Source organism: Agelaius phoeniceus, chromosome 3, assembly GCF_051311805.1.
Source record: "Agelaius phoeniceus isolate bAgePho1 chromosome 3, bAgePho1.hap1, whole genome shotgun sequence".
Taxonomy (NCBI): domain Eukaryota; kingdom Metazoa; phylum Chordata; class Aves; order Passeriformes; family Icteridae; genus Agelaius; species Agelaius phoeniceus.
The window spans coordinates 7,210,304-7,232,922 of record NC_135267.1 but is presented as its reverse complement, the minus strand read 5'-3'; the positions used below and the strand labels follow the sequence as shown (position 1 = coordinate 7,232,922).

Below are 22,619 nucleotides of genomic sequence, written 5' to 3'. Positions count from 1 at the left end.
AGCAAAATAAACCACAAAATACTACTCCAATTCCTGAGCTTACCTGAGAATAAAAAGGATGCATATCCAGATTTATCCTGATTCACTGCTAATGCTCAAGTTTTTACCATGAAGATTTTTATCTACTAACTGACAATCATGTCCTAAACACTTAACAAGGATTCAGCAAAAGTTCCATGAAAGAGTGGTTTTCCAGGTGAGTTAAGTAACAAAAATCAGATTTGATAATTAGATGAACACAAATTTTCAGCATGAACAATGACTTCCAGTTTCTTTCAACTAATACAAGAAAACAACTAAGAAAAAGAAAACCACAACAAAAAACCCATACAAAAACTCCTGCATCAGGTCTTGGCCTACATCTGTATTTTCTAATCAGTTAAGATTACATAGTGAAGTTCATGGAATTAAATTTCTTCAGTAAAATCTCTGAGCTTGGCAGAGTTAATAGGTGCCTGATTAAGTGATGCTTTGACCTTTTGTCTTCTGCTAATTTATGAACAGGAAGGGTCAAGCATCCATCCAGTCAGTACTAAAGAGCCACCTTTACAATTAACAGGGCTAGAACACAACCTGCACAAAAGGGACAAAAACTCCACTGAAAGCCATGTGCAAGGGCTCAGACAGGATGGAAACAAGCTGCAGGTGTCATCCCCTAGCATCTGCTGAAGAAACTACTCCAGCACAGAGTGGCACCACTCAGGGAGGGCTCCTGAGAAAGGCTGCAGCTCTCCAGGTTTCAAGCTGCCAGGAGAGCCTGGGGCCTCTCCTGAGGGTTGGAGCAAGCAGAGGAAATGTCCTTGCCTAGAGGAAGTGCACACCAGTGAGGAGCTATGTCACCAAGCTAAGGAGCTGCAGGAAGTCAGGGGGCTGCACAGCATCAGGGAATACAAAGAGATTAATGGCATCTTCACCAAGATCTCACAGAGATGAGAATCTGGAGAGAAAGTGTCAGCAGTCATTGAAGTGGTCAGTGGGGACACACAGGGAGTCTGGGAGTACCAGACTTGTGTGAACTCTGGTGCTGAGGAATCCATTCAGTGCCAGTAGCTCAGGGTGCAGCTGCAGAGGGAGCTGCAGGTTGAGCTCCATGTGATGGGAGCCCCAAGCAAGAGGCCAAAGCTGGTGCTGACCCTTTGCACAGGAAAAGGCACGGGGACCTGCAGCCCTGCCAGGTGACTGGACACTCAGGGACAGGGCAGGAGCCAATGACACAGAGGAAAAACCCCACACTATCACACACAGACTGTGAGGCTATAAAAGCCCAGGGGTTCCTTGGTTTGGGGTCCTGGCTCAGGGACACCAGCCCAAGCTGTTATTCTGCTTTTACACCTGACTAAGCTCTTTCAGGGATCCAGAGGCTCTGCTATGAGAAACCAAGGGTTGAGCAGGAAAGGAAACCTTGTCTGGCTGTGTGGGTGTGGGGTGTGCAGGGAGCCAAGCGAGGCACCCATCGCTCCCTGGAGCCGCCGGCTGCAAAGGGGCCTGTCCCAGCTCAGGTGGTCCAAGTGTGTGACTGCCAGAGCAGCTCCCAGAGGGACAGACAGAAAAGTTTCCTTAACCTCTGGCCAAGAGAGGGCAGGCCTTCTCCAACCACTGGCAGTGCTTCAGTGTCAGACAAGAGGCTGGAAGTTCTGAGGAAGCATCAGAGCTGTCTGAACAGCACATCCATCCACAGCCAGAGGAAGCAGACATAGCACTATGAGACTCCATCCTACAGGAGAGAGAGCCCATCTGCCAACTTCACTTGTTAACCTGCAGAGGTTTGCTGCTTGGTGAAAAGTTGCAGATTGGCAAAGTTGTCCTCTGCTTGGATTATTAGTCCTTGCTGTTTACCCACATGGGCACAAATTTTAAGTGCTTCAAAGAACCCCTGAGAGCATCAAAAGTGACTCTACAAGTTCTAGGGAAAAGGAGGCGTCTCCACAATTTTGCCATTAAAGGAGACAGGTTCAGAGATGTCTGCAGGTCAGGAGCTTGTTATGCAGCTGGTGCAGCAGCAAGGACTTACTTGGCTTTTACAGACATAGGATGCCTTTTGGGGATAATGGACTGCTAGGGAGAGATGGAATCCACCTAAGACAGACAAAAGTATCTTTGCCTTAAGGTTGCCCAGCCTACAACAGAAGTGTAAATAACAACCCACAGATAAATAGAAATTAATGGACATGGGTGGATAGCAAGTGGTGAAAGGTGATAGCTGCAAGGGAGATGTCAAAGTGATAAAAGAAGGGAGAACAGAGCCCACCACAAGTATCTACAGAAGTGCATGTAGCTTGGGAAACAAGCAGGAAAAACTAGAGTTGCACATACTATGGCATTACTGGGAGAGTGTTGGGCTACCTGAGGTAGTGAGACAGCTTGCACAACTGGAATACTGCTGTGGAAGGACAGACATAAGCTGCTTAGTAAAGGCAGGCAGGGCAGATGAGGACAGAGGGCTGTCTTCCATGTCAGGGAGCAGCTTAGATGTATGAAACTTAATAGGACAGACAACAGGTTGGTTGAGTTCTTGTGGTTCAGGAACAGAGGAGGCACTAGTAAGGGCAACAGATCATGCAATCCAGGTGAGAAAAACGATAAAGTCTTCTTTAAACAAATTAGTAAGTGTCTACATCACAGATCCTGGTTCCTGTTAATCTCTCACATCTTCTGGAAAAGCAACAAATCTTGACAAGTAGTCAAGATTTCTTGATACATACACTGGATAAACCAGAGATAACCCAAAGCTAAATCTGTTAATTATCTGTTAAGACAAAAGAGTTGTGATAACCAGTGGCAGCGTTAGCTGCAGTGACCATGAAATGGCAGAGTTAAAAGTCCTGGAGAAAAGACAGGAAGCCAAACACAGACTTATGACTTAACTTCTCATTTCCTCCTGGTGCCCTACACAGTTCAGGTTCAGCCATATCAGATGTATTACTGGACAACACCTTCAGTCCTTCACCTGCAGCCAGAGCACTGAACCTACGCTGTACTTAGAGAAATGCAGGTGTAGTAACATTCCTCCTGTTGCAAGAAGTCATAAACCTCCAGCTCTTCCAAATCTTAGGAGACTGTTTTCTAATCCAGTAATCACAGTCTTTGACTGCATCTCCTTCATTATGGTTGTTGGTTAAATCTCCTGTAGCTGTAGATGGGTCTAAGATTTCATCCATTTCCTTCTGTAGTCTCTAATGCTGCACAGTCTGATAACCTCTTCCTGAAACTCCTTACCTTGGTGACAGAGACCCTCCTCCACCTCCTGCAGATAAAGAATCCATCTTCCCCTGTCCCAACACACTCAGCAGGACAAAGAACCCAGGCCCATGTAACTCCAGGCCTGGAGGGCTTCATTCTCCTCTAAGAACTTGACCCAAGCACTGCAGAGCCTGAAGTAGAAACTATGTTTCAGACTTCCTCCAAAATCTCACTGGAAAATGGAAGAGCTGGATCTGAACACATATAGACTCCATCCCAACTAGGTATGAAACTGCAGACTGCAAGCAATAAGACCTCACAGTGCAAAGTAAATAATTAGAATAAACAATATTATTAACAAGTTCTATTTGATTCTGAATGCACAAGTCATAGCTTAAAAGACTAAACATTCATGCCTGCTATTCTTTCTCTACCAACTACTAGTTCAATCTAATTCCCAGTTCTTGTATTTGGGTCTTCCCCAGAAGAAGCTTCAGCTCTTTATGGAATTACCATTCTCCTAAAATACTGGTTTACAAATAGCACTTTCCTTAGAAAAGCAGTTCCACTGAAATCAGTGGAAGCCTGTTCCTGGCAGAATAGGCTTAGTTTTTCTGAAAGATGAGAGCCTTAATTAGCAGATCATCATTACACTATTTATTTTCATTTCTGCATTCAATGAATTTAATAACTCTTCACTTAATCTTTGAATTACCAGCCACATATTCAGTCTATACCTATATTGTAGAGTTTTGTTTTTTTCATTCTACTTTAAAGATCATGGTATTTGAAAACTTACAGAAAATATGGATCTATTTGTGGTTGAAGCACAAAGCCTCTCTTTCCTTTCTTGTTACAACTTCAGTGAAAACTAGTTTTCTTCCCATATTTACCTGGGATTGTGAACACACTGGGATAAATGTGGTACCTTGCTTTTTATTTAGGTAGTATCCATGACTCAACATTACTGCGGCACATAAGACACCATTTCCTGTTAAATCCCACATAATTTATTTAGATGTCTAAAGATGGTTTTGCCAGTCAGTTAAAATAAAAGCTCAAAGAGATTGTTTTTATGGGTTTGTTTCTCTTTACATATTTTCACTAGGTTGGTCTCAAAGAAACAAAAGACTATAAGAGATCTACTGCATCACCAAATCTACAGGCACTCCATGATGTGATGCTTGCTAATCACAAGACAATCCAGGTTCACTAAGATTAAAAAATTCACTAGTTTGATTTCCTATGATGAAACAAGAAATAAAAAGAGATAAAAATCTCTTCATCATTCCAAATACTAAATACCTTCTAGATGGCTGATGCTGTCTATACAAAACTAGGAAACACTGCAGTTTTCAAAATATTTTCTTTAAAACTCTTTAACAGCAAAAGAAGTAGAAAACCTGATGAAAAATATTTATGAAAATTAATTAAATGAAACAATATCAGTCCAAGTCCCTAACCTCTCACCAAAAAAACCCAACAAACTAAAAACCCAAAAAGATCGTTTTAATAGTCTATAAGACAAAATAAAAACAGAATCAACAGCAATTAGTTCAGTAAACTTGAACTAATTGAATTCAACAAACCCTTGAAGATCAATATTAGATTTTTACAGTGCAAGCACGTATGACACCAGTGAACAGTGAAGGCTACTCATGTTTTATTACTGTGATGCATATAAGCTGTTTGCATTCAGACTACAAAATTATTACTTCCTATCTGTGTTACTACACATCTTTAGGAAGGTGGAATATGTTAAAGGAAGATTTATTTGGCAATTCTACTGCAAGCAACAGTAAAGCCAAACCCACAAGCATTCTGAATTATGGTAACAACGAGAACAAAACCAATAAGTGCAGCACAACACCTCTGTCTTATGCATACAATAAAAATTCAAGCAGAATAATAAAAAATAAGTTCAACATTAAACCTTTTGTTTTTCCCCAAAAACACACATTTTTTACCCTCCTCCTCTATTGCTATGTTTGAAGCCCAAAGGAGTGATTACTTTAGGAAAACTACTGACACTGTGCTAAACCTGGGAACTCTCTACATGATAAACTGCATAAAGTACAAAGTTCAGTAAACTCACCATTTCAGTGGTGTACCTTCGTATTCAAACCATATTTCACTAACTTCCTCCTGTCTCATAACTTTCTGAAAGTGCTTCTTCACTTTGTCTGTTACCAGTGTCAAGTAGCTTATCCTTGGCAAAAGCAACTGAAAAAAAATTATAGAAGCTTTAAGTGAAAATAAAATACACTAAACTAGTAAAAATCTGTAACAAGTATGCATTTTCATAACCAATATTCAGTTAGCATTCTTTTCTTCCCCTTTTTAAGGTGAAACAGTTTACTTTTTAATGGTCAATGAAATGATGTACACAGAAGATGGAGAATAGTAGTATCCAACATATTAACACCAAAAAAAGTAAAAAATAAAGTTCTTGATTCTTTCAGTGGGGTGGGGGGAGAACAGTGGACTTCAATTTCTGATTTTCTGTATTTAAATAATGAAGTTTTAAACCTTTTTATATGAACACAAAAGAAGAGATTATAACTTCTAATTGAAAAGAATGAAAATGTGTATCAGCTATTATTCAAAATTAAAATTCCTACACAAGGAAAAAAAAACCAAAACCTATGAAAACTAGATGCTCAAGGGTTTGGTTTCCAAGTGTTTGTAATTCCAATAGCTGTCAATTTCCATTTCCTTTGCACTGGGTTTGCCATTTTAACCTATTAGTCAAGACTACTATTTAACCTTCACCCAGGAACTAAAATCAGAAAGAAAATTGTAAATATTTTATTAGCTGAAACAAGCTTTGTCATATACTATCTTCTTTTCTCAAGTGTATACTATCCAAATCAGAATGTTGTGCTTTTTTTATTTGCAACATCTTCCTTATCACCTCTTTTTTTTAAAGCATTATGCCCAGGAGTGGTTAAGCACTCAGTACCAATCAGTGAATTGACTGATGACTGTGTGGCACACTCACTAGAGATAAATCAATCCCTAAGCATTAACAAACAATGCTTTTCAGTATTCAGTAACCTCCCTACAAAATATCAATTCACTTTAGAGCAGACATTTTAAATTAATAGTATCCATCCTATAAAGTTCTGCTTCATAATTATTAATAAAATAGATGGGCCTAAGGTATATATAGATTATATGTTACATGTTTAGAGAAACATTTCTTGTCTAGTGTTCCTCATAACCAGTGCTTCTTCTTAAAGTATTTTCCTTATATATTTTCCTTATATATATGAATAATGCCAGGCCTTAAGTGAATGCCTGTGGTACAGACATCCTAAATCATGTAAGGATATATTTTGCCTGACAGAAAACTTGATCTCTGCTGCAACATTCTTCCAGAATTTCTCCAATAACTAGACCACACTTTGATATATAAATCAGATAATATTTTGGCCCTGATAATACAATTTGTAAATACCCAATTCATAAAGAAGTATGGAGAGTACATCAAGTTCCTGGAAGAACAGATTAATCTTTTTGATAATGCTGCATTAGGTTACATCTGTGACACAGGTAAATTTCACAATTTTATAAAATTACATAAGGCCAAGTCTCACCCCTGTCACAGTCATCATGTCAGTTAACACTCCATTTTTCATGTACCATATGGTTTTCTTTTTCCAACTGCTGCTTTTATTACCATCATCACATTGTTTCTACCATGTTTCATAGGAGCAATGTAATCAAAACACAGCCTTCATTTTTAAAAGGCAAACAAACTCCATAAATTCAATGAAGTTATGTACACATTCAAGTAAGAATTGTTTGGTACTTTAATGACATAAGCTTATCCTTTATTTACCTAATTGCACATATCTTCACTGATTGTTCTTGAGACAATACAGTCCAGGCTATACCAATCAAACCCACGTATTTTTGGCAATAATTTCATGTTATTTCTGCATGATATGTACAGTTAAATGAATGCTGGTGTACTCTGATGAGACTTACTAGGACTCTTACAAAAGCCAATTTTCAGCACGCTGCATGTAGCACAGCCATGCTGGAATTGATAAATATATTAAAGCATTCTTTATTGCAACAGTGTTTCACATAATCCTTTAGATTGCATAATTTCCTCCATAAAATACTACAGTTTATATTGTGAAAGAACAACCCGGTTTCTACTTCAACAAAATTAGAGAACACAGACAATAACCAAACTGCTTTCAACTGAATTTAACAGAACGTGGCCAGCACTCCCAAAAGGCTTCAACAAAAACTGTACAACTGTACAAAACTCAACAGTTAATCAGATTTACAGGAATTACCTGGTTTCCTTGGTTTCCAGAGATGCTGAGCATTTGTAGAACCTACTGAACTCTTTCTTTAGCCTTCCCAGTTCTTTTACCTTGATACAGTTATCCCCTTCCATAGGAGAAATGAAAGGATCTAATTCTACCACTTTTCTAGCTTTAATTTATCTAGCTTTTATTAATCTTAGAGATTTACAAGTATACTAAATCTGTTAAGTGAGATCTTTAAGAGCAATTTAAACACATTTTCACTTTGTTACCCCTTTTAATATCCTTTCCCCACCCACTGAAAGATAGTAAGATCATAGGTTCTCTTCATTAAATTAAGAGAAGTAAATCTCCAAATTCATCACTAAGCAGAATAAATCCTTGCAGCCATCTCTAAATGTTATCCCCAAAAACTACACAAATCTCAACATCTTCCTTTTGAATAATATGTATTGCTACAGTATTTAATCACAATAACCAGGAAAGTTTTCTTATTAACCAGGAGGCAAATGAATAACAAAGAACTCCTAATGCCAAAGTAAATGCTTGCAATATAACTTTGTGTAAGGAGTGCTTCTCCAGGTATATCCACAGGTTTTGTGGCACAGCATGCAGTATTTTTACATGCAGAGCACTAAAATAGAAAAATTACAGATTTAACAAGAACTGGACTGGTCTGATCACTAAAATGTCAAGGGAGATCAAACAAAACATCCTATCTTGGAATGACTTCACATTGCTCTCTCCTACAGATATCTTAACAAAATAATACTTTTGACACCAAGCAAGCTAAAGAGTGGTCCTGTTAAAGACCAGTCCCTGGGGCAGAGCATCATTCTAAGACTGTATCCTGCTGTAATTTTGTTCTTTATACATCTGACAAGTCTCAGCCAATGAGTCACTGCTTCCTGTATACTTTTTTCATCCTTCTTTAACTGTTGCTTGCAGCAAGAGGCAAACAGTATATAATTTTAAAATAAAATGCGTAACAATTTTAGGATGAGAGAAAAACCAGATAAATCAGCAACAAAAGTAGTTCAAGCAAACTGTTCCTAAATGTGCTGCCACTGAAAACATAACCATCTGCCTGAAACACTCCAAAGAAAATTGATGTATCCATTTCTAGCATAACTGCAGAAACCTACCCTACATGACTGCATTAAGACACAGGACAATGTTTTACTGGAGCTGCCCAGTCTTTATGTCACCACTCTTTCCAAAAGACAGACAAGTTAATTTTAAATTACTTATCCTACCCCTGTGCCATGCCAGAAGGTGATACACACAACTTCAACTCCTGTGCTGCACTAACCCATCTGACAGACAGGGCTCTCCTGTCACACCACTCACAAAAACCAAAATCCATCCCACAGACTTGGAGTTGTTTTTCTAACTCCTCACCCCCCAAGTCTGTGTCATCCTTCATCTTCATCCTTCATCTTCATAAAGCTCTTCCTCAGAGCAGAATCCTTTATCCTCTCTCAACTTAATGATGCCAGTATTTCCTTCCCATGCAGTCTTTCCACTTATGAAAGGCAGTCTGGAATAAAGAGGCTGCATCTATACTAACAAGTAAGAGGAGCCATGTAAAGCTGAAGAGCTGATGTCAAGGGCTGGAAATGTTAACTACATGTAGTTTTCTACTTTACCCATCATTTTACTTTGATTTAGCTCAAGTTTGCTCCCATACACCAAATGTCCATTAGCAACTGAAGCCCATCTGCTCCTTCAACTTCACATGAAAATGATTCAACCCCTGGGCTGACTGCTCTGTGATGCCAACCTGGGCACAGGAAGTGGGAAGAATGAAGACTTATTTCCAGATCTGAACAAAAACATTAATGCAAGCACACTCTGAAACTATCAGAACTATACCATGACTTAACACCTTGATTGCTATTCTGCCTGATAATATTATAAATCATTGGTCCCTCATAAGACACAAAGCTGTATTACCAGCTCCAACATGAACTGAAAAATTAAGAAGGTAAAATTTTAGAACTGTCATCCGTGAGTAACCACATTTTGCAGAAAGAAAAAATTAAGCATTGAGAATTTTTGTGCATACTTTACATGGAGTAAATAAAATAAATCCTATGACCTTAAAACCATTTTCTTGACTTAGAAAGCTGGCCACACCACAAGGAAAACATGGTTTCATGCTTTCCAAGCCAATGTTAAACAGATCAAAGCTCTAAGCCTCTAAACTTAAATCCATAACTTTCAAGGAGCTCTTATACAAATATGCAAACATATTTTAGCTCATATGTATAATTTAAAGTCTCAGACTTTTAGGTTAGATGTATTTGGCAATAGGTCAATAAATATGAATGCAGTGCTTATCTTTCAGCAGTGATGAAACTAAAATATACAAAGATGAGCACTATTATTGCTGAACAAAAAGCACCAATAGTTTATTAGGTTTCAAAACAACACATGCAAATGAGAAACTGATCACCCAAAGATGCTATAAAGATGCTATTGAACGCAAAAAAAAAAAAAGAGATCTATCCAGTGTGGAATGGGATATGATAAGGTTTAAGAATTTCAGAATCCCAAAAAAATTAAAATGTCAAGATTTCCTTTCCATATACTCGTTAAATTTCACATTTGCATTTCACTGAATCAGCTAACATTCTTTCTCAATTACATGTCTATTAGGTGCTGAAAGAATGAAAACTGATGAGAACACTATAAATAAATACATCATTATGGAAGGCACTTCCATGTTATAGCTCAAATACATCCATCATCCCTTTTTTATCATCAGCTAGCAATCCTGTTCAGGCAGTATTTTCTTTAGCCATTACAGTTGTTTTTCTTATTTCTTTAAAGTCCAGGCTGCTGGACTTTAAAGGAAAGAAAATGAGCAGAAGTCATCCACAGAGCCAGTGTTCATTAGCAGTTTGTGTTACATAGGTGACCAACCTTAAATATTAAAATTTCTTAAGTCTAATTAAATTATTTCTGTATTAATAGAAGTTCTCTCCCTTCGACTGTTCATTATTCAAGAACATACAAACTCACATCCAGCCTCCTCCTTTACCTAGTCACTCATTGACTTCCTAAGAATTTTTTCAAAGATCTTAATGACCTGTGATAAGTTTCTCTCACTAGTGACACAACTTGCTGTGAAGAAAGATGAAGTCACACAGCATGGTTGTATGTTTACTTTCAGAAGCTACCAGGAATAAGAAGAAAAAAGCGGGGTTTTTTCACAATATGCAGCAGTACACATGAAGAGAATGAAGGAAACAAACATAACCACAGCTTTGGACTATTTGTGACTACCTTTGTCATACTCACATAGTAGGGGTCAGCTTCCCTTTCAGTTATCTCATCCTGATAGAGAGTGAAGCAGGTCGGTATTCGCCCAAACCACACATCTCGAAGCACATCTTTGTCATCTGTCATTCTTCCAATGGACAGTGAAGCACATGTAGATCAATTTGTTTCTTCAGCTACAAATGTAACCCATTCCCCCCCCCCCCAGAGAAAACAAGTCAAGAGGACTGCAAATAAAATACATCTTGCTAAAGGTTCTCCCATAACTACGTTCCTGCAGGCTGACCAACGCTGTCACCGGGGCATTAAATGCATCACTTGGTACAAAGAACGGGATGAATTAAGTTCCCAGCTACAAACACATGGTGGATAAGGAGTGAAACATAAATGAGCATTTCCTAAGGCTGCATCACGCCCCAGCCGCAGAGCCAAAGGTCCCTTCCCGTTACCGCCCGGCAGCTCTCGGTACCCCGAGAGGCCGCGGTGCCGGGGCAGAGCCCGTGGCCGCACACGGACACCGAAACGAGCCGGGCTCTCCGCCGGGGGCGGGGACCGGCCCGGGGGTCACCGAGGCCGCAGGACGGGCCCCAGCATCGCCAAGCGCCGCGCCGAGACCCGGCGCCCTCCGGAGCCCGGACAGGCCCCGCAGGGTCTGTCGGTCTGTCCGTCTATCTATCCGTCTATCTGTCTGTCCGTCCGCCTGTCTGTCCGTCCGCCTGTCGACCTCCCTCCCTCCTTCCCTGCCGGCAGCCGGCCGAGGTGAATCAGCGGCGTTCCCGCCCCACGGGGCCGGACCGGGTAGCGCCGCGGCGGCTGCGCCAGGCGCGCTGTTCCGGGCAGCGGCCGGGCCTGGGGCGGCCCTGGGCGGGCAGCCCCGCCGAGGGGCCCGTGCGGGCCAGCCCGGGCCGGGCCATGCTGTGCGGGTCGGGCCGTGCCGTTACCTCTGTCGCGACCGGCGACGCCGCCCGCCCGCGCGCGGGGCAGGAACTGAGCGGCGGCCGCGCCCCCGCCGCCGCCACGCCCCCGCGCACGCGCCGCCCGCCGCGGGGCTTCCGCCCGGCCCGCGCGCCCGCCCCCGCCGGCGCCGGAAGCAGGAAGCAGGAAGCGGCGGGGCGGGGCCGGGCGGCCGGGGAAGGGCTGGAGCCGGGAGCCGCTACAGGAGCCGGTCCGGGAGCCGCTCTCAGAGCCGGTCCTGCAGCCACTCCGGGAACCGGTCCCCAGCCGCTCCGAGAGCGCTGTTGGTGCTGCAGCGGCAGCGCTGGCGGCGGAGAGCTGCAGGGCCGCAGCCGTACCGGAGCCGGCCATGGGCCCCCTTCTGAGGCATCGGCGGGGCCGCTCAGCCGATGGACCGCGCGTTGGAGGATTTTGAGCACTTAATCTCTCTGTTTTCTCTTACCCGATTGTTCTTTTTCTACTTCCCCAAGGAAGTAATCATAGCGCCAAGGCTCACAGAGTTCAAGGAGAGCTTGGACAATGCTTCCAGGCACATGGTGTGACTTCATGGGGTGTCTATGCAGGGCCAGGAGTTGGGACTCGATGGGTCCCTTCAAAACCAGAATATTCTGTGACTTTTTCTGTGGTAGAATCTTACCCGCGGTGATAGATGGAGCAAGTCCAGAGAAGGCCACAAAGTTGCTGAGAGGACTGGAGCCCCTCCCCTACAAAGACAAGCTGAGAAAGGTGGGGCTGGAGAAGAGAAGGTTGTGTGGAGAACTCATGGCAACCTTGCAGTATCTGAGGGAGCCTGCTGGGAAGCCAGAAAGGCACTCTGGGTCAGGAACTGTGGTGACAAAACAAGGAGGAATGGGGACAAAGTGAAAGATGGGATGACGCTGTTGAGTCAGGGATGGAATGAATGACTCTAGTCATCAGAAGGTGAAATAGAATCTGTTTATTGGGAAGAAGTTGTGACTTTTATAGTCTGATTTGATAAGCTGATACTTGATTGGTCTCAAAGTGAAAACTTCTCATACTATTGGTGAACTATGAACAGCACACTTTGGAGAACTATATCTATAAACAATGGTTACAGAAAGAAAGATAATAATTGTTTGAATTCTTTTTTCTAAGTTTCTTACAGCTTTTACACAGCTTCCCAGGATTTTCTTGGGAGAACTATGCTCTTTGTTTAGAGGATATGTGATTCCACCATGGGAAATTTATTTAAGGTATTGGGAAGAAATCCCTTACTGTGAGAGTAGTGAGGCACTAGAGTAGGTTGCTCAGGGAGGCTGTGGATGCCCCAGTTTTCAATGCCAAGTTGGATAAGGCTTTGATCAACCTCGTCCAGTCAGAGGTGTCCTTACCCGTGGCAGGGCAGATTTGGACTAGATAATATTTAAAATCCCTTCCAATCCTTTATATTTTTTAATTCTGTGATTTTGTACCATGGTCATGTGAGGAGTACCTGTTGCCACCAATGACACCTCTTGCGTACCAAAGCATCCTTCTGGATTGGTTTTTATCAGCTCGGTAGATGCTGATAAATTCCACAGTGAATTCCACCTGTGCACTCCAAAGAACATCTCCCACAATTCTGTTGCTCTGCAAATCCCCATCTCAACGTCCTACAGCTGTAGGAGTGCCGGGGATGATCGACCCTGGTGGCGGGGAGCCTGAGAACTCCCAAGGAAGATTTGTATCCCGCTGTGCTACACACTAGCAGTTGTCCGGGCTGGGTTGTTCCCTGGCAAAGTGCACAACCGCAGCGAGCGAACGAACATCTCAGAGCGGGTGTGGGATCCCATCTCAGTGGGATGAGAGCCGATACAGGGCGGTTTTAGAGGATGCACGGGCGGCAGTTTCAGTAGTGCCACGTTCTGGCCGTGCTGCCTTGTGGCCACCAGATGTCATGCAGTGGCCACGGCTGCTGAAGGAGTCTTCGGGAATTCGGGAACTAGCTGCGATTATTACAGACTTTCGGTGGGGTTTACCCAAAGGCTGGCATTTTAATAAGTTTGTGTGTTGCTGAGCCAACAGTATGATTTGCAGAACTCTAGTACTTTTTCAGTCATCTGAAGGATTAGAAAAGTCTGACAGGCTCATTTTAATTTTTTCCCAGTTTAAATGAGATCATCATGATGACCTCTTTTTGGTAAAACATAATATTCCAAACATGAGGCCTAATAAAAAAATTATCTCTTTTGCTACTGCTCTATAAGCAAAAAGTTAAGCTATGGCACTTTTGTGATTTGGGACATACACAAGGAAGCTTTCCTTGCCTTTTCTCTCAATTTTTCTGTGACACATGGGTTTAAAAAGGAGGTAAATGTTGTAAACCTGGAGAAAACTTAGTATTTGGTATGGCCTGCCCCAAGGACAGGGAAAGAAGGCACAGAGCACATGTGATATCGCAAGGCTTTATGCTCTGAAGGGAGCAGTTCCCTTACACTTCTGAATATAGGCAACTACACTCACCTTGCATGTGTTTGGCATGATGATGGAAGGAGAGAGGTTCCTCCAGAAGTATTCTCTGTGCACTCACAACAGTTTTAACTAGTGTGGATGGGGTGGAAATTACTGTCTTGCAAACCTGGAATGGCAGGAGCTATGCACAGAACTGATTCCACAGTTACAGAGACATCCAACCCACAAGCACTGCACATTTACTAAAAGCTTCTCTGTGTGTTTCTGCAAGGAACCCCTTAATGCTGTTAGAGGTCTGCTGAAACCAGTCTCAGGAGGATGCTATGAGATGCCAGCACTACTGGAAAAGCAAACAAACAAACAAACAGAAAACCCTGACTAAACAGACAAAAAAGAACAAGATTTTTACAGAGATTTTTCCTCATTACATCATTTGCAAGCTTTCAGAAAGCTTTGCACATATGGATATCCCTACAGGAAATCAAGGAGAAGCACAGGGTTAGTCTTTGCCCTTTCCTCCTATGAGCTCCTCAGAGCTCTCCTATAGAAAAGGCTGGTTTTGGTAGGATCTGTAGGCTGAAGGGTTTGATTGATCATTGTAGCAGCACCACGAAAGGTAATGCCAGGTCATTTATTTTCTCACAGTCAGGGAGGAGTCTGCAAGCTATTATCAGTGATCCTGTTAGGATGTGACTCCTTGATGCTGCCTGTGCTCACCTCCTGAGGTCTGTCTTAACCCCCACTACTGCAGTTCTTGAAGCACAATGTGGGCCTGCTAGACTGTGCAGTCAGCATTCTGTTGATTACTTACAGTGACTACCAAGTAGATTAAACATTTACTTTTGCATGTTTCTCTTGTGTATAATATAAGGAACATAGGCACCTGACTCAGGCCTATGGATTCCACTTCATAGGCTGAAAACTGAATTCCATCAAGCACCCAAGTCTTTTGCTGGATCTAGATACAAGAAGCCAGGTGGAGAATAGAACTCAGTCAAGTTATAAAGTGAGATAACTTGCTACTTAAATTATCTTCCTATTTAAACATTGTGCTGGTGTAGTTGCCAGCCACAGATACAGCAAGGTACATTGCCCATGTGAGATTTTGAAGACAATAATTCTGTAGGTGAATGAGGCTCTGCTGGTTGGTTGGAGATGAGATATAATGTGACTACTGAACAAATAAACTACACCTGAAGTGAATGCTAGCTTTGCTGTTATTGTGACTATAAATAAAGAATCCAAATCCAACATTAAAAATAACTGCTAGGATGTAATGTCAAAATAAGCACAATAAAAAGAGAATTACCTCTTTCACACACTGTTTTCCACATTGCTATCTAATTTGCACTGTCACTCGGCACAGTGGACTGGTCTAAATTGGAAGGGGAAGAGCTCAACAAACATATTTCCAATTCCAAAGATCCTCAAGCAGTATTCCCTCATTTTAAACGTCATCAGGAGACAACACACAATGAGTCATTGCCTAATGGCAGCTGAATCAAAATACCTGTTATTGAGTGCACATGGAATGTGAAGATGCTTGTAACGAACAAGATTATAATTAAAGATGCATTAGTTCTAATAAAAATAAGATAAATGGAACAGATGGTTTACATATTTGTGGGCAGTTATGTTTTTGTGTAATGGTAGTGCAGATGAAGATTTGTAAGCAGAATCAGTGTATAATTTACATTGGAAGGGACCTCTGGAGTTCTTCCCTGACATCCAGGCCAGCACCCCTTCTCAAAGTGGGAGTAACTACAAAGTTAGAACATATTGGTAAAGGCAAATCATGCCACCATTTGATTGCTGTAAAGTGACCTGAAATAAAACATGAAATAATATTTCCCTCTGCATTTTGCTGGTAGTGGGATTACTGATATTCATTGCTTCCATGACATGGAATGAATTTAATGCTGCTTTTATAGAATTGATATTTTATGTCACCTAACATACCACAAAGTAAGGATAGTTTGTAAGTATGTAATGTATCTACTTATGGAAGTTATACATAAATGGATGTATAACAAATACCCTTGGCAGGTGGAGAAAATATTCCATTTATTGAGTCCTGGCTCCACAGTCTGTAAAGCCCAGATTCCATTAAATGATTGACAAAACACACAGATATGTGAAACTTTACCTGTTCCAGTGTTGTTTTATTAGCAAATGATCAGCAATCACTATTTTTTCCCCTTCAGTTCCCTAACCATTTTCAGTAGAAAGCAAAACATACTTTAATTTTCTAGCTATTGTCTTTTGAGTGTGTAAACAAAACCAGATTGTGAGAATCCTTAATGTACACCTTTTAATATGCAACAGTGACTTAGAGTCAAATGAAACTCATAAAGCTGCTATTTATATCTAGCTAAATAGTTCATGGTTGCCTACTCCCAGTGAAGAGTTGAGTTAATTTGATTAATTACACGAGAAGCTGATTCATTCATCTGACAACTTCCTGGAAATATTACAAGATGACACTTAATGTTTTCCAGATACAATTTTAATTTTTAAGTTTGTGAAAGCAAAAAAAAAATCACTCTTATCTGGATGTAATTCTTCTTTCACGCTCTCCTCACTTACTAATATTTGTCTTCTATAAGAACAAATGTATTTGTAAATATTCTAGACTGGTTTTAAACTCTTTCTTGTCTAAATAACTGAGGTATGCTGACAACTGTCTTAGCTTTCCCTCACAGTTGTTAAGTCTTTTCTACTTTGCTGATTTCATAGAATCACAGAATTATTTGCACTGGAAAGGGACCTTGAAGATAATCTAGCTCCAATCCCCATTTACTATTTTAGTTCAAAATTAAAATTCCTAAATCATATTTCAGACTATCAAAAAAAATCTTTTACTACTAAACCAAGTGACTGGACATTAGGAAATCCTAGTTCTAGGTCTGCCACTTATTATCTTGAATAAAATTTCTTGCTTTTGCTACTTCATTGTAGATTCATGAAGACATCTTAGTGAGGAGGAAGGGAAATACCACCTTTTAAAATTTCACAGTATGTACATGTGGAGATTTCTTATGGACATAGATTAGATCATAAGCTTTCTTTTTTAAAATATTGAAAATGCCAACAGCCCATTGTTCACTTAGCCCATGGTTTAGTGGGCTAAGTGAACAATGGGCTGGTTTTTTACCTTTCTGCATGTTAACTAAGTAACAGATTTAAGAAGGGGAAAAAACACTGCAGAAACAGCAGCAGAGAGAATATGTGAGAGCAACAGCCCTGCAGACACCAAGGTCAGTGCAGAAGGAGGGGGAGAAGGTGCTCCATTTTTACCCTTCTGCATGTTAACTAAGTAATACCTATTCTGTCAACTATTCTCTATTATCATAGAGGGGAATTCAAAAGGTGGTAGGATGATGATTCCTGACACATCTGTTTTTTCTGTTGGGAGTACTGACAAAAAGGTTAATGGCTTTGTCAGTACTATCTCAGAATAGAGACAGGTTTGGCTCCATCTATGTTTGATACATAAATTTAGTCATTTATGACCAAGGATCAGTACTAACTTAGTGCTGAATCACAGCACAGCCAGAAAGTAACACAAAAGTAGAAGGAAGATAATACAATAACCCTGTGCTATTTGGAAAATGGAACAGCCTTTAGGTTGTTTACTTTTAGGCAAGAAGAGGTTTCACCAATAACCTACCTTGTTAATACCATTGAAATGTCAACTGCTGAGACGTGGGCAGTCCAGCCCTCAGTACAAGAAGACACTAAGCACCCATGTGTCACCCAGCACTTGGGAACTCCCAGAAATTAAACCAGAATTAACTGCTGCTTGTTGACAAGTAATCTTTTATACCTTGGTAAGAACACTTCTTGCTGTACAGCTCTATATCAAAATCATTTCAATAAGGACTTCATTCCTTTTCTGTATTACACTGCATGGTTCCAAGCATCTGAGTTAGACTCGTTACAACCTGGTCTATTGGCTCTATTATGAAACCTGACTTACTCTTGCAATAAAGTACCAAATATCATACAGCTTCATGGATAAATGCAGTGCCAAGTGTGACACAAAGACAACAGCCAGATATTTTTTACCCATCCAAGTCATCAAGACTTCAGAAAAGTAATTTTCTATTCTCACTAAACACATGTGTCTTATTACATCTGACATAGACCAGTTTTTTCCTTAGATTTCTGAAAAGAAATATGATTTGTAATAAAACACTGGATTTCTCTATTGCAGATAAAGTTTGTTGTTTTTTTTTTTTTTAATATGACTGGATGGTCTTCAGTAGTTTTACCCAGGGAAAATTTTTTCTTAGTGATTCAAAATTCACTTTGATAATTTTGTAGTACTGAAGTGTCAATAACTCCAGTTCCAAAGCTCTGATATATCTTTGTTTATCCGCTGTTATGGAGATTTAAACCTACAAAGACCTTTCTGTAGATTTAAAATCAATATTGGATGAAAGTTTTTCTGGTTTTCCTCTTGGTTGTATTTGAACAACATTTGTTATATGAGTTAGCAATTAAATTACTGATTTCTCAGGGAAAAAGTAAGAATAAGATGCATGTAAAATAAGAGAATGGGTGTTTGAGTTGATGGTGAAAAAAAGTAAAAATTCTAAAGTCTATCTTATCCCATGAGAAGTATAATTACCAGTGGCCTCATCAGTGCTGATGGAGCTGAGTTGGAAATCACTTCCCTGGAGCTGCTGGCTATGTGTCTAACATAGCCCAGTGTATGCCTGATTTCCTTGCTTACAAAGGAGTTTGAATTTGCCTCTCTTGAACTCCATGATTCTTGCATCCTCTTGTTTGCTGAGATTGCTGTGAATAACAGCTCAGTCCTTCAGCATATCAATCACTCCACCCTGCCTAGTTTGTATCACCCAAAACCCAAACAAATGTGTGTTCCAGCTCCTTGTCCAGTTCAATGATAAATAAACGTGTTTCGTGGCATTCTGATGGGTTGACTGTGGGTGGATGCCAGGTTCCTACCAAAGCCACTCTGTCACTCCCCTCCTCAGCTGGAGAGGGAGAGAATGTAAAGAAAAGGTCATGGGTCAACATAAGGACAGGGAGAGATCGCTCACTAGTTACCATGAACTGCTCCTGCCTGGGTTCCTTCCATGGGGGGCAGCCCTTCAGGAATAGGTTGCTCCATCATGGGTCTGCTACAGGGTAACAAGTCTGCCAGCATTCCTGCTCCAGCATGGACTCCTCTCCATGGCACCACAGGTCCTGTCAGAAACCTGCTCCAGCATGGACTCCTCTCCATGGCACCACAGGTCCTGTCAGAAACCTACTCCAGCATGGACTCCTCTCCATGGGACCACAGGTCCTGTCAGAAACCTGCTCCAGCATGGACTCCTCTCCATGGGACCACAGGCCTTGTCAGGAGCCTGCTCCAGCATGGACTCTTCTCCATGGGACCACAGGCCCTGTCAGAAATCTGCTCCAGCATGGACTCCTCTCCATGGCACCACAGGCCTTGTCAGGAGCCTGCTCCAATGTAGGTTTACCACAAGCCACAATCTCCGTTGGGCGTCCTCCTGGCATAGGCTCCTGCAGGGGCTGCAGGTGGGGATATCTGCTCCACCATGGACCTCCATGGGCTGCAGGGGGACATTCTGTCTCACCATGGTCTGCACCACGGGCTGTGGGGGAATCTCTGCTCTGGCACCTGGAGCACCTTCTCCCCCTCCTTCTGCACTGACCTTGGTGTCTGCAGGGCTGTTGCTCTCACACATTCTCTCTGCTGCTGTTTCTGCAGTGTTTTTTCCCCTTCTTAAATCTGCTATCACCATTGCTGATAGGCTTGATCTTGGCCAGCGGTGTGTCCATCTTGGAGCTGGCTGGTGTTGGCTCTGTAGGACATGGGGGAAGTTTACAGCACCTTCCCAGAGAAGAACACTGTAGCCCCTCTGCTACCAAAACCTTGTCACAAAAACCCAATACACTCTGAATTATTAACCACTACTCTCTGATCCTGGCAGTCCAGCCTGTTTTTCACTACCCTTGCAGTCTACTCATCCAGTCCACATCTCCTCAGTTTAGCTACCAGTACACTACAAAAGACAGTGTTGAAAGTCTTGCTTCAGATAAGCTACATCTGTTACTCTCTTTTCATCCATGGAGCCAGCTGTTTCATCATAGAAGGCAATCAGGTTGGTCAAGGATGATTTAACTTTGATAAATCTCTGCTGGCTGATTCCAGTCATCATTCTGTCCTTCATGTGTCTAAAATGTGGAGGACTTGTTCCTTCATTTTCCCAGGAGCTGACCATGCTGTAGACCTTCCTTCTTGATTAAAAAAAAATATATTGATGTAACACTTGTCTTTTACCAGCAACTAGGGAGTTCCCCCAGTTGTCACAGCCTTTCAAGAATTACAAAGAGGAGCCTCACAAACACATCAGCTGTCTCAACCTCTATGAATGCATCTTGCTTATGTCCAGAAATACTTAATTTATTCCTAATTTAACCTTCTTGTAGGATGGCTAGTGCCTCAATCCCCACAATTTTTCTACTAGGCTCAGAGACGTGACCTTGGCAGTAAGAAACAAGGCAAACAAGTACTCCAGTACTTTTCTATTAAGTACTCCAGTCTTTTCTATGCAATTTGTCACTACATCCTTTGCATCTTGCCTGCACTATATAGCAGAAAGTTTACATTCTTCTTCATCTTTCTTTCAGGGCTGCTTATCTGTAGAAGATCTTCTTGTTGTCCTCTGTGTTCCTTGGTGGTTTTGACCCCAGCTGTGTGGCTTTCCTAATTTGACTCTTGAATGCCTGAGTGCTGCTGCTAGATTCCTGGTAACCCCCTTTCTATGTCTAAGCTCAACTAGAACTTTCCTCTTCAGCCAATCTTCCCTCTGTATCTTCCCATCTTCTTGTGCAATCACAATGGGCCATTATAGTGCTTCAAGGAGATTTGATTTGAAGACCAGCTTTTTTTTCTTTCTTGTTTCCCCAGTGATTCCTGCTGACCCACTGCCTGACCAAGCTGAAGTCCACTCCCCTGAACTTCAGGGTTTTGCCATGTACCTTCCTTGCTTCCCTCAGCATCTTAAATTGAACCTGTTTTCCCACTTCTCTTTAGGCTTTGATCTGCATACTTTGATGAGCCTGCCTTTCTCAACAGCAAGACTATTGGGAAAGGTGCTCTTGCCTTTCTTTCTTATGCTGTTGCCATCACTTCCCACCAGTCCTCACTCCCAGAAAATAATCCATGGACATAGAAGCCAAAGGCTCTCCCTGTGACACCAGCTACACTGGCTTTGATCTGCATAATACATCCTCTCCTATTAAGCCCATGTCCTTCATGGTAGGGGGAAAGAGAAACACCACCTTGTCTCTTTACCACAGCTCAGAGCACTGCAGTTACCCGTGATCTGCTCAAGTTCTCTTCTGGCAGCAACACTTGTGTCCAGGTGGGTAAGAAGTACACAGTAACAGTGAAAAGGCAGCAATAATCCAAAGGCATTCTTGGTCCTTCTGTGGTGCCCTGCACCAGGGCCCAGGACAAGTAATCAGCTTCCTGACAGCAGCTCTGACCTGCAGATGGGCCCTCTGGCCCCTAGAGAAGGAAATAGCTTCAATAAGAATAATCTTATTAGAGAAGTTTAAGTAAGTCCATTCCTTGTTTCATCTCATATTGATTACTCTTACTCTTTTTGTTCATCTTTTTTTTCCTGAACCCATAATAGTGTAATTGCCTTGATAACTTATTGGGAAGGGCATGTTTATAAGGACTTAGCTTAGCTTACGCATTCTCCCTCATCTATCTTTTTGTGGAACAGCTGCTAGATAACTCCCTAATTATTGTTTATTAATAGTAGAAATTCACTGACCCACATTCTCACAGTCACTCTCTGTGTTTGTTTTAAATATTACATCCTTATTCTCTGTAATCACAACTGGTTATCCTGGGAAAAGCAAATGCTGATGAACAGCTCTACTACTTCGTGCTTCTCCTCCCCAGGACTCACAATAACTGGTTTGTTTCATCAGGCAGTTTCAACACCTCCTCTTTGGATAACTTTTCACAGGACAGTGCAAGGTTTATATTCATCTGGAAAGAGGGCAGAGCTGATGCTGCACAGAGGCTGATGGTGTTCAAGGATCTGTATTATAGACCCTGAGTAATATCCCGGAGGAAGAAGTGACTGGTAAACACAACTATGAACAGTTTCAATTTCCTAGTAGTGCTCCTGTATTATCTGCAGATACATAAGAACAGTTATGCTTTTAATTACATCTGGTCAGCTTAATATTTAATTGCAGATTCTTTAGCACCCAGCTAGGTTACAGAAGACTGGATAGCTGTTGGATGCTCATCTTCCATAGCAATTTAATCAGCTGTGCTTACATTTCATTCTTTAGCACATTGGCTCTAGACTGTAAATTGCTGAAGACAGAGAGGGACCTACCTTCCTTCATCCTTGTCCATTTCTAAGCTCATCTGTTAGTCAGTATGAGCAATAATACATAAATGGTAATTATGTATCTAATTTTCAGGGCTAT

The 22,619-nt window shown here is 41.6% G+C and overlaps 1 protein-coding gene across 9 annotated transcripts in view; it reads right to left on the bottom strand.

Annotated features, from left to right (window-relative positions):
* ATG5 (autophagy related 5) overlaps nucleotides 1-11,823 on the bottom strand; it is a 122,396-nt gene extending 110,573 nt beyond the window's left edge. For 7 of the 9 annotated variants that reach the window (XR_013181726.1, XM_054628865.2, XM_077176529.1 and 4 more), the window contains exons 1-3: nucleotides 11,693-11,823; nucleotides 10,773-10,927; nucleotides 5,276-5,403 (exon numbers count right to left, since the gene is read on the bottom strand). Coding sequence is in view for 8 of the 9 variants with exons in the window: in XM_054628865.2 (XP_054484840.2) it covers nucleotides 5,276-5,403; nucleotides 10,773-10,880 (236 nt within the window). In the remaining variant the exon portion in view is untranslated. Of the gene's footprint in view, nucleotides 1-5,275; nucleotides 5,404-10,772; nucleotides 10,928-11,692 lie in introns of those variants that run through there. The other 2 variants (XM_077176531.1, XM_054628870.2) reach the window with 1 other exon arrangement.
* Between the last annotated feature and the right edge of the window lie 10,796 nt (nucleotides 11,824-22,619).